A 13,250-nucleotide genomic window follows, 5' to 3' on the forward strand; every position below is an offset into this window, starting at 1 on the left:
GCCAAGGAGAACTCCCACAGAGGAAATGTGAACAGTAAGACCAGACACCATGATTGCTTTGGGTGGAGGTCATGCAAACCAGACAAGCAGACAACCTTCCATCACATTCATGCTCAAAACATGTCTACCTTGACTTCATTTTTCATGAATTGCGTGCGAAGATTTGCAAGTGCTACTCTTCTTAGACATCACAAACAGTAATGAATATTTCATCACTCCACCCACAGCCAGGCACGCACTCTAATCCAATGCGAGAAATATGATGCATCTCTTTTCCCACAGGCTAATAATCTACTTCAACTCTGTACCTCATGAAAAATAATACTGCCGAAACATCTGCAAATTGTCAGGATTTTCCATAAAAGGTGTAATGAGCAGAAGGCAAATTAGCATTTTTTTCCAAAGCAATTTTGTATTTTTAGAAAAAAGTGAAAACTTTCAAATCCATTAAACTTGCCTGGGGGAAATACATATTAATGAATATAAATTTGAAGAAAAAATATGGAATAAGCCTGAAATTAGGAATCATTACATTTAAAACTAAATTTGCACAACCAAAAAAAGATTGTTTTGGTAAATATAAAAATTTAGTTCTTTAGTATTTAATTGCATTTAACTGGTTTTGTCCACCACTTCATATGAATATTATAAGTAAAACATAAGCAAAAAAATTGTGACACAATTTTTAAATTTTTTCTAAAGACAGTTATTAAATGTTATAACGGCAGCTGTTATTTCTTGTATTGAATTTGTAATTTTGTAATCAAATCTTTTATAATAATTTATTCTAACTTTAAACTCATGTTATAAAAGTGTATTCCTTTTTATATTAAATGTGGTCTCAATTTAACTTTTTAAATTGTGACTTTGATCGGCAAAGAATTTGCACAAAATGCTGTAAAAAATGTCAGGCCAAACGCTATGTCATTTCTGAAAACAAAGCCCCTTCACTCCCTCTTATTTGTGCTTCCGTTTGCTGTGCGTGCTCTAATCCCGGCTGGAATGTCTCCGGTCGTGGAGTCCTGCGGCCCTGAGGAACAGAACAGCAGGTGAAACTGAACTCTCTGAGGACTTGTCCCGCCTCACAGCTACTCCAGTAGTTCTACTGAAACAGTTAAACCAGAGCCGCTTTTACTCGCAAGCCCAAATGTGCGGGAAAGCAATTATTTTAGTAGGAATGTAAAAATAAATTTTTTTTAAAAAAATCTAATATATTACATTTAATTTTCCAGTGTAATTCTTAAACAAACCGTTATTGTTAAATGTTGTCTTTTTTATGGGTTGATTATTACAGATAATAGCTGATTTAATCTGCCTATGAGGGTTATTCTCACTAAGATTTAATCAGTGTTGCCTAATTAATCCAAATTTTGGATGTCTCAAATTTTGAACATTTCAAATCAGAAACTTATTTTACCATTGTTGCCAAATTTACCTCTTTGTGTCTGGCTGGTGCCACATTTTGGCAGCCATGTTTCATCACACACACACACACGCACTGATTTTGTGTCTCTGTCTTGGAGGTGAAGTAGATGTTTTTAAAAGAGAATAAAAGAAAAAGAAAAAGAGACAGAAAACAGGAGGAATGAGAAAGAGAGTGCAGGCGACTGTCAGTCAAGTGCTGCAGCAACAACACTGAACCTAATGCTGACAGTGGGCATGCTGGGTCACCTCAGCAGGACCCCTGGAGCCAAAGACGTGGACAGTGCAGTTAAAGGTCTGGTAATCCAGGAGACGGGAGGGAGGACGGGAAAGAGGAAGACAGGACAATATGGCACAAAGAGCAAAAGAGCGGGAGGACTGGCCTATATTCCAGGGATAGTTGGCGGAGTGATGAACAGAGGGCATGAGCTGGGCGGGGGGGTTGGGGGTTAGGACAAAGGAGGCCGTTTGAAGGAAAAGACCTGATGTTGGACAAATTCACAGATGCATTAGCTTCTCAACCCGTTTACAAGCCCAGAATCATGAAACCGTTTCATCGTCACCTCGTCATTTATGAGCCGAGGTGATGATTGTCTCTAGTTCAGTGATGTTTTGGTTTTCAAAGCTCAACAGTGAGATTAAGGACATTAAAAACTTTTGTATGCATGTTGGGGGGAAAAAACACTACTGAGGATGTAGCCATAGGCAGCGTTCATCACCTCTGTTTATCCAAAGGGCTTAGGCCACTTTGGGGACTCCCCTTAAGTCTCACTTATCTCATTAGACCCTTAAAACTGATTAATATGAATGCCAGCAGAGGCCAGCTCAAGGCATTCTTAAGAAAGAAGGGAAGGAGGAAAAGAGAAGAGGAGGATGGGGGGGATTTTAGAGGAAGGGGGTTTTTGTGTCTCCGGACAATGAGCTGATGGCTTTTTAAGCCTCTCAGTGGCTCTGGGTTAATACCCAGGGCTGCAGTCATGGGATAGGCCGCGGTTCAAAGGCTGCTGCACTCCGAGCCTCGCTGCTCGCTGATTTAAAGGAAGAAAATAAACAAGTAGAATAAATACCACATCTCCTGCAACTTGAACCTCACTAAAGAAATAATGAACTGCCCTTCCAAAACCAGAGTGCATGTGCGTATGTGTGTCTGTCGGTCTATGTTCTTTAGGGTGTCATATTTGGTTATGTGGGATAATGTTTGGAGTAAGCCAGACCAGTCAAAGCTGGGCTCAGATGAGAGGAGAGGGTGAAGATGGGATTTATCACACATTCCGGGGATCAATCGTTTTCCCTTCAGGGGAAAAAATACACTACAGTTTCACACAGGAATCCCAACCACCACACATAAACAAAGGCAGACGTGCATACGCACACACACAATGCAACTTCACAAAATGGGAAAACTATCAAGGAGCTCTCAGAGGAGCAGGCTCAGAGAATTGGGTCAAGAATAGTGCTGTGCACTGCTATAGTAACGGGTGTGTGTTTCTGCTGCTTCATTAAAGCGGGCCTCAATGCAGAAGGTCGACTCAGGATAACCATGCATGCACACACACACTTGAACGACTACACTGCGCATGAGTTGCAAGCAAACACACAGCATGCCCACATGTAGGTGGATGAACCATGGGAGGATTATGAGACAGTGGGCCCCTGGGCACCGACATGCAAAGGCCCCACCACCTCTCTGATATAGGAGAAACACACAGACTTTAAAGTTGTTTGCCTCTTTTTGTTGCTTTTCTGTGTCTCTTTGTCATCACCACGCGTTTTTTGTGATTGTTTTTGATTCTATTTTCTTTAGTAGATTTGTGTCTCTTCTAGTCATTTTGCATCTCTTCCTGGTTGGTACATTTCTCTTTGACTGACATCTTATAGGTGAAGGCCACGGGGCCCCTGGAACTGTGCCCAGTAAGCCCATTCAGTAATCCATCCCAAACATGACTACAGACACCCACAAAAAGAAAACACTTCCTCATCTTTACATCAAACTCAGATTTGTCTGAAGACGTCAGATTCAGTTGTGAGTTATACATTTTTAAACATAATTCATTATCTGCTTGACACTTCATAGAGCTCACAAGCATCTGTTGCCTAATAAAGCCTCAGATCCAGGAGAGTAGATCTGAGAAAGAGCTTTTCATAATAGTCGTTGAAGTTCAGTATCGCTGATTTTACACTTCAACATGGGACTTTTCGATAATACAAATTATATAAAAATAATTGCAATTTTGCATTTTATTTTTGGCAAAAATCCCACTTAGCCTTATAGGACCCCAAGCCTTCAAGCTGATGCAGCTAGAGAGACAAGCTGAGCCAAAGACAAATAAGAAGAGATTTGTTACAAAATGAGATATCCACCATTTGAATTACAATCATGCATAATTATACACATTATTCATCGCAATGAAAGGAGCGCATCATTTTATGACCTTCGCTGGCAAAGTAGATCTACTGCTGAGGACAAAAACGGCTCATTCTTATTGCACCAATTTGTCTCTGCAGCAGATATATAGCATTTTGGAATGAAACCCTCCATTAAGTCGCTACATTACACACACCCTGGCATTCCGACTGTGATACATGCATTTTGGTGGAAAATGCACTTTCAAGGGCACAGTGTGCAATGTGTCACAGTAGTTAAGACTGAGATGCAACTTTAGTGCCACAGCGCCAACCCCCAAGTAAACACAGCGCTGTGTGTGGGAGTCTTCAGTGTCAGAGGAAACAAAGCAGGGGTCTAAACCTGAGCGGGCTTAATCCTGTCCCTGTAGAAAATAGCCGCAGTATCACTAAACCCGCACCGCAAAGACGACACCTCCTCTGGGTGAAGACCCAGAGTCCAGCCCCTGGAGAACCACCACCAACCAACCAACCAACCACTGTCACCACCAGGGAGACAGACAGAGAGCCAGCATGCATCTTTAAACCTTGGCAAGGACAGGCAAGGAGGGGAGGGAAGGGGGCTGCTGAGCTGGATGTGTGGAGGGAGGCAGATGACAGAGGATGGATAAGGCTAGTTGGAAATGAGGGAAACTGCCACCTCTTCTTTTCCACACACTGTGTCACTCCTGGCTACTACATGCCTCTCCCCTCGTGTCTGGCGCTCGCATTATACTCCTCCTCTCCTCCCTTTTTCTGTCCGAAAGCGTACTACAACTTCAGCTGTGCACTCTCCCTTTCCCTGAGCCATTCACACCATTCTCCCTCACTCCTATCCTTTGCCCTCCCTTTTTTTTCTCCCTCCGTTTAAAGCACATGCATTACTTTCAGCACTGGCTATGTGGAGTGGACAGAGAGAGCAGAACAATGGCCGCCTTTCAGTCTCACGGCCCGGCATTAGAGGGAAGGGGGGCATTGGCTGCTAGTATTTTTCTCTACTGTCAATTCAAACAGGCTAATGCAGCTAGCTTATTATTGGCACGTCTCGCCACAACGGTAGACTGAACAAAGTGAAAGAAACATTGTTATTGTTTATTTATATTTATGTCAGTGGAAAATTGTTGAAGCAGCGGGAACTTGACAAAGAGGTGTTCATATTAAAAACAAGGCCAGGGAATCAATTAGTCCTTTCACCTTTTCATGACTTTGCCAATGCAAACAAAAGAACGCCAAAAACACGAGCGCAGCTATCCATGGATACGCACATACAAGAGACGCAGCGATAACATCATCTCAGACTAAAAATTATATTTGGGGATATAAAAAATTTGGAAAAAAACCAAGTGGATTGTCTTAATTCCAAAGGGAGAGCAGACCACACAATCGTACAGCCCCTCTGTGTGTTTCTCAGTCTGTCTGTGAAGACGAATTACCTCATGAGTCATTTACAACTGGCTACAACCCGTCAATTAGGTCTTTATTCACAAGCTGGAGATGTGTTCTCTTCTGGGATCTATTCTCCACACTGCTGCCCAGCTAGAAAAACATCCAGGCACTCCCCCGCAGCCCCCCCAAGTTAAATAAGGAAAACGGCAGTGTAAGGTCCGAAGCCAACCTACCATGAAAGGAATTATCTGTGGAAAATGTGTCTGGCAAAAACTGAACAGTCTCAATCGTTCCCGTCACATTTTCCAGTTGAATAATAGTGAACGGTGACAGTAAGAGAAAAAACATTTTTGAAAGGCATCAGTCGTTCTTTTGGCCTTTGCATGTCGATGTAGTTCCTGTAAATATAATATGACTTTGACAGTAAATGAGTTTAACGAGGTCAAATCAAGCAAAGCAGAAAGAGCTGCTTTAAATCAAGCAAATGTATGAGGCTTTCACTCCGACTGTACACTTGAAAATGCTTTGGGCTGAGAGCAGAGGGCACAATAGGGTATCAGACCTCTCTCAGTAGCGCCCCTTTCTGGTCAGGGGTGATAGATCAACCGAGCGTTACTACAGTAACAGCTGCTTCCAAGCCTCCATCTTACAGAAGAGAGCAGAGGAGCTGAAGGATATGGTAGCGCCATTTTCAGCCACGAACGAGAACTCATAATACACGATAGCGAGATTCCTGGACTGGCGTTTTGACCCTTATTGGACCTGCAGCAGGCCTGGAGTCCAGTTTATCACTCATTTCTGGTCTTCAAATAAAACATACGCTTTTCTGACATGAGAATCGAATAAACCAGACAATAAAATGGCTTTTTTTCTCTTCCTCTGTGTACTCTGTTGATACAAATCTCAGGTGTTTACTGTAAAAATACAATTTTAGGCTGCTGGATTTGTTCCCACAGCTGCACAAAGTAACTTTAGAAGAAATAAAGAAACAGTTAGGGGGAAAAAAACTTTCCACAACTTTGAGATGTTGAGTGAAACTGAGACAGTAAGAGAAGGGACAGGAGAAAAAAATAGCCTCTGAACAAACAAACACATGCATCCAGTACCAAATGATGAGAAAAAAACGGAAACATTATTTTTATCGTCCTCATGGCGGAATATAGGACTCACATTTGCACATGTGGGTGTTGCATAAGCTGGTTAATACTTTATTGTTTCCGAGTAAAGCTATACGGAGCGTTCCCTTGAAAGCCACGGGTTGAATGAGGGCTAAAAGACAGATCGCTCAGCTGATAGCAGTGTTTCAGCACTCCGTCTGACCTTGGAGTGATTACTCTGAAAACAAAAACCTGGACATTAAAATCTGGTTCCCCAGGCAAGGGAGGAAAACATGTGCCACTGAAGTGAAGCTGCCATTCAATATCGTCCATTTCAGTCAGTAAAATAAGAGATCCCATCCGCTCTTTGGTGGATAACCAAACATTTCACTTGACATTGGTATTTTTAAGGCTCTTAAAACCAATTTAAAACCATTAACCTTGGTCAGGCTATGAGGAATATTTATCTAATCATGAGCAAACAAAAGTGTTTTCAGATAAATAAATGATCAAAATGAAGGTCAAAAAAGAGGGTATTTCTAATTGTTGAAAAGTAAACACATGGTTAGTTTTTTTCTTAATTAAATGCTTGAATTAATTAATTTATTCACAAAAAAGTCTAATACTATACCACCTTTGAGGGCCAAAAAGTATTATTTTTACATAAATAAACAAATATGTAAAAATACAAATAAATTATTATACTCCAGTTAAAGAATTTTCAACAAAAAAATAATTAATGTTGGGAATATATTTTTCGATCTAGTTGTAGGCTGCCTTTACTTCTGTAGGATTAGCATATTCAAGACTAGAGCCTGACCACCAGGCACCCCCGACGACAGGGCTGCTTCTGTCCACCGCATAGCACCTCCACAAGGGTCACGGCCAAGAGTCCTCCCCCTCTTCCACGGCACGCTGAAGAACAGCTGTTCTGCCAAGCACATTGACTAAGCATTGACTACTGCCTGCTGGGCTCATTTTCTAGTTAATAGAAAAAAAAATCTAATTTAAATGGAAAGTGCATTTACAGGTCTGGTGAGAAAACACAGAGTGCCATTTAAACCTAATAGAAGTATTACATTGCACAACACCATCATTACAGTTTGCTGTTTTCTTCCATCAGGTCCTGTGTTTATTTTTCTTCATCCTCTGCTCCCTCGCTCTCTTTGTGTCCCCTACACTCGCTGTCCTCGCAGCTCGGCCGGTGCTTGTGCTTGCCAATGCCACAGGCATAAAAGAATGACAGAGCAAGGGGTCATTAACGAGAACTAATCAGCCCTCAGACAGAGAGACGGAGGGAGAGAAGGAGAGGCAGAGCGGAGGAGAGGAGAGAGTAAAACACAGCTCCGAGCGAGTCAGTATAAAAATGATAAGGGGGACAGGGAAGACAAGCGAGGGGTCAAAAACTACCTACTTTAGCACTCAAAGGCAATATAAACTGGATTTTAAAAATCTAACATTTTCAGAATTTTAAATAAAAGTTACTATTGTAATATATCATTTTCACATCTGTTAGAGACAGATGGGTGTATGCACTAACTTTCTGCCTCCATGCGTACTGCCTTTGTTAGTGTACAGTCAGCATTTGCACACACACACACATGCATTTTGACAAGACGCTTATTCATGTCCCACTGGTCTGTGACAGGTAATGAGAAGTCCAAGGGAGAAAGATGTAATTATTCTGGTATCTATGAGACTGAAGGAGAGGAAAATAAGCCCTATATGACCTCATGGCTCATTTGGTACATTGCATACACACACACATGCACGGTAAAACACAGAAACATGCACATGCACAGACAAAGACGAGCCAGGCATCCTGCAACAAAGGAAAGTTGTCTTTGATATGAGCGACACCACTACTGTATGTCTAGGCCTCCAGTTACAGTACACTGTAATAATGAAAACATAAAAACTAGAGCACAAGGCAGCACGTTAGAATAATACTTTCCAGGCTGTTTGTTGAGCTACAAATTATGCAGCAAAATACAAATCACCTTGAGCGATTTGCATGACCACAACCGCATCAAACTGTTAATGTTAATAACACCCTCCACTTCAAGGAGAGTGCTAGTCACTAGTTTGTCATTCACAGGCCAACTTTCTGCTTCGTTATTCCTCGCCGTATGTGTGTGACCTCTCCCTGAGCTGCTCTCAGAGTATGCCTGACCTCTGTGCGTCTTTCTCCACCATCAACCGTGGAGGGACTCCCGAAATATCTAATTGTATTCATTCATTTTCTGTGCCTGGCAAGGAGAGAGAGACAGACAGAGAGAGAGAGGGGAAGGAAGGAAGGGAGGGAGGGAGAGGGAAAGAAACGGGGAGAGGCAGAGCGCCGAGAGGCAACACGGGAGAAAGACGAGGAGGAATATGGGGAAGAAGAAAGGGCAGAAGGGGAGAATGGAAGGGAAGGGCCGTCTCTTCGGCATTACAGCTGAGACATCATTAGAGCCACTGGCTGTCCCCTCATTAGAATAAATACTCACAAGCAAAGCGCGATAGAGGGCAGAGTCCACTGAGAGAAATGTCCCTTTATTTTACGTTATTTCAAGCTGAAGGAACTCTTTAAGGATGGATGAAACTTCAAGATTTCCTGCCCTCAAAATAACTTTTCAATGGGCATAATAAAAAATAAAAAAATCTAAACCACAAACAGAGGACTAAAAAAAAGAGAGCGTAGATATGTTAAAGAGAGATAAGTTCACAAAAAAGAAGATAAAAGTGTTTAAAATAAAACAATAAAATAAGTTTCTGGTTTCATGCTGGAGTTGATACTCAACGGTGGACTGAAGCCAACAGGACACCATGGAAATCCCCTCAGCCCCAAACCCCGATCACCAACAACACAAACACACAAAAGAAAGAACCGTGGCACCGCGGACGCAATTTACGATACACTAAACCAATATAAAATTCCACACTAATATACCAATTGCCTGTAATTCTGACCATTTGAAAACAAAATAGAAGAAAGTCTAACCTGAAAAAACATTTTTTTCTTTCAAAATGTTCCATTTCAAACACAAAAAGATTCCCCATGCAATACCACTTATTTCTGTCTACGTCTAGTTCACACTTTCTCCAAATCAATAAGAAAATATATTATTTTACTTTTTTTTGGTCACTTTTTAAATACAAAATTTAACTTTTCAACTTCAATTTAATTGTAAGAAACAGGTGTGACATGGTTTGTATGTAAAACAGTTTTTGTTGGCATTTCCCTGAATGGCATTTCATTTCTCTTCCAGTTGATTAAGAGAGCGAGCAGGGCATAACGTACTGCACATGCTGATGTGAAACATCCAACTTGAGCACAATGATTTCAAAGCAAAACAGATTCTGTGACAAAACCAAACCCAAAGTACTGCTTTAGTGTGATGGATTATAGCTGGGGCAATTTTCAAGTATGTGGAAGCTGCAGTTTGGTACGCTGCAAATATGAATGGCGACAAATGGCTTTTTCTGGAGGTAGTAAAATGTAAAATGGTCTTCAGGCACCAACAAGGAAGAATGTAAAGTCGAACTAGAAGGAAAAAAATCTTTGAAGTTACCTGCTGAGATTATTTATGACAAAATTATGCCATTAATTTTAATTAATTGCTGCCATAATGCAATATGTGGCTTTGGCTCAAATCTGTTTACGTATGGGCCGTTTACAGAGTAAATTCTTGGAGCAGCCAAACTTTCAGTGCAACTGAGAAGCGTCAGAACAAAGAGAGACGTGGGCAAGTTAGGTTGCAGTGCCACACCAGCTGTCTACCGTAATGCATGAAGAAAGGGACTCAATATTTATTAACTGAGTCATCAATAGGTCAAGTTTGCTATCTCTCCCGCTCTCCGTCCCCTCCCTGCTGTTGTGTTACCTTTCTGGCTTCCTGCCCCGGGCCTGCAGGGGTGAGAGTCAAACAAACTCTATTTAGAGTAAGTAGAACGGAGTAACTGGTGTAAGCGGCATTACAGCCTCTGTGAAAACCTGTTTCCTTTCCTCGGGCAACTTAGTCAGGGCTTCAGAAAACGGATGAGGCTCAGGAAGCTATCTATTTCTCAGGTTTGACTTTAAAAGACACAACATGCATGCAGTCAAGTGGATCACAAAGTTCCTGTTTTCTCCCCTCTCTCTTGAAGTGTTGGTGTGTCACATCTGAGATTAACAGATTTACTTAAATTTCACTTTTTTTCCCCCCTAACTACACTTTTTTCCTTCGCTGAAACTGAGAAAACTTGTCAGCACATCTGGAAGATATCAAGTTAACTGAGCAGCCAGTCAAGTCAAAACCTTTTTGTTGAAAAAAAAAATAAAAGTACTGTCTAATGAAAGTATGTCTATCAAGGGCAGAAATCTAGATTCAACTCAAAATTGTGTTTGCCTCTATTGAAGAAAGCTCTCCATAAATAAACAGCCAGAGTAAAGACCTAGACCACAACAGTCACGGTCTACGGTATATCAGGCCGAGAATCTACGCACCCCGCTAGACCGGCCCGACTTCAGGAGAGGGCTTACAGTCAGCCCTCCGTTTGTACCCCTGACCACTAATTGCTTTAAGCAATAAATCATGTTTTCTGAAACTTCAAACTGAATATAAATAGTTGTGCAACAAATTCAGCATATGCTATTAATGGCTTTGTACGCACTTGGAGGCTAAGCTGTGGATTTTATTCAACAAATACTAAGTGCCGTTGGCAGTTGAGTGAAAGATCTCTGTAAACTCCACCAGCAGTGTTTAGACTTAATAAGCCGGGGACAAGGCTGTACAGTCAGACTCCATAAGGGACTTTCAGTGGGAAACGCTGCCTCCACAAACATACACTGAACACTGAAGCTGACTTGAGCCTGTCTGAGCAGAGAGGGGTTTCACTTCATTGCTGCAGCACTTCTGAGAAACTTTTATTTTAACTTTGCTAACATTCTCTCATGTGGCCCATGAGTCACATAAAATCCTCACTAATTTGGAACGCACACTTGTCCTTTGTTTATAGAAAATAAAAGTGAAAAGCATACACATTTTTAATTCAGAAAACATTTAAATATATTTACAAAATTATTTTTAAGACATTGGGTCAGGATATGATTTCTGCCTCGGGACTTGTGAAAAATCAACAATTAATGCTAACTAATATACAAAAAAATAGAAAAAACAATATGTGAAGTTTAATTTAGAGAAACTTTGTCCATTTTTGAATAAGCAAGCTGCCCACTGTTACACAGAGTGAAAGTTTTCAAAAGTTTTAAAGGGAACGTTCGTGGTTTCCACACTACACTACAGTTTTATACAATTACGCTACACTGGCTTTTATGATCCAGAATTTATTTGCATCATTTATAGTTTAATTTAAGCAAATAATTATATTATTTGATCTCAAAAAGCTTAAAAAAAACTGACCAAATTATATTGGATTTTTATTTTTTACTTTACAGTAGTGTGCTCCAATTTTCAATGATCCAGCATTACAATGCTGCATTAAAAACGATTGTATTGGCTTCTGAGCTTAACCAAAATTAATAAAATTGTGCTCAAGGGAAACGTTTCTTCACAGCAAAAAAAAGTGATTTACGAGCCATTTTAAAGATGAATAGTTAGTAGAGAAAAATCAGCATAATATTGCACTGGGGCTTCAGCCTACTGTGTGTCGTCAAATAAGTTTGTCATTTTTATGTATTTTGTCTGCTAGGTGCCTTTAGAATATTCATGAAGCACTCCTTTATGTACTTTTAGGTGTGCTGGGACCGCTGTATGCTCATATATTGCATTATGGTGACTGTAGAGAATTTCTCAAAGCAGCTTTTTAATACTGACTGATACACTGTGTTCTCCCTACATTTAGAATCGCTAGTTAGTGATGAAGCCACACAGTAACACATATAGAAAAGCTATTCTTCTCACTACACTGAGACGTTTGGCCTTCAATTTAACTTTCAATGAAGTGAGTAAATGAATGGCCGCATTTAATGGACTTTGTGCTGACTGGTAGGTGTTCAGCCTAGTTGAGACTAGTTAGATACTGGTGTTAATGGGTCCAGTGGGGTCGTGTAAATAGCCCGCCTGAGTCCGACGGAAAGAGGAACAACACGAGATAATGTTCCAAGCTTTATAACTCTGAACATGTACCTACAGCTAGAATAAATCACAATGAAACGGTGAATTTCCTTATGTGGACAAGATTGAAAGTGAGTACAACAGCAGAGAATGAATGTGATGTCCGGGCCTTATTACGCACGGTTTTAATCTATAGTTTCCTCGAGGGACGCGCTGATAATGAGCAGCCACGTATTGGAAATAAGACACATAGCTCCATTTTACACTCCTGTTTCAACCCTCAGCTATAGCCTTTACTTACAGCTACTGGCATTATGCCCTCACTGCGGAGAATAAACACCGATGTGGTCCAGCAGACCTGCGAACCCCGTGGTTCATGCAGATGCGAGAAGCCGGAACATCGCCGACTCTCCGCGGCGGAAAAAAACCCTTGCCCGGTGCGAGGCCACTTACTTGGCGTTGGTCCGGTTCCAGAAGACGGCGTAGCGGTCGGCCACCACTTTGGAACTGGGCTCCTGGCTAAATACACACATCAACAGCAGCAGGCAGATGAAGATGACCATTTCCATTTGCAGCATCACTACAGCGAAACTTCGGCACGTAATTCCTCTTCAAGTGTCGGTCAAGTCAGTCGAGTTGTACACGGGCGCTTCAACCGGGACAGGTGACGAGTGTCTCATTCACATGTGGCCGCGTGTTGCTGGCGCAGTTTTGTGAATGCTAAACAAATAGAAATGCGCACAACATAGAAAAAGGCGAAGAACGTGACCATTCAAAGGGGACACTTGGGATGACACTTGTTCGGGTTGGAAATTTAAAGTTGGAAAAAAACCGACGCGTCACTGTGTTGTCCTCGCCGGTGCAGAAAGAGGGTCCAGATGAATCACAGGCTTTATGTCATGCAGGATGTCAGCTCGCACAAATC

General features: G+C 41.4%; 1 protein-coding gene across 1 annotated transcript in view; it reads right to left on the reverse strand.

Moving 5' to 3' along the window:
• The window catches only part of efna5b (ephrin-A5b), a 104,182-nt gene that overhangs the window by 90,325 nt on the left and 607 nt on the right, over nt 1-13,250 (reverse strand). Inside the window, exon 1 of the mRNA XM_059337654.1 lies at nt 12,779-13,250. This exon is cut by the window's right edge and continues 607 nt beyond it. Coding sequence (XP_059193637.1) covers nt 12,779-12,903 — 125 coding nt within the window. The 5' untranslated portion in view covers nt 12,904-13,250. The remainder of the gene's footprint in view (nt 1-12,778) is intronic.

The sequence above is a fragment of the Centropristis striata genome, chromosome 7 (assembly GCF_030273125.1).
Source record: "Centropristis striata isolate RG_2023a ecotype Rhode Island chromosome 7, C.striata_1.0, whole genome shotgun sequence".
NCBI lineage: Eukaryota > Metazoa > Chordata > Actinopteri > Perciformes > Serranidae > Centropristis > Centropristis striata.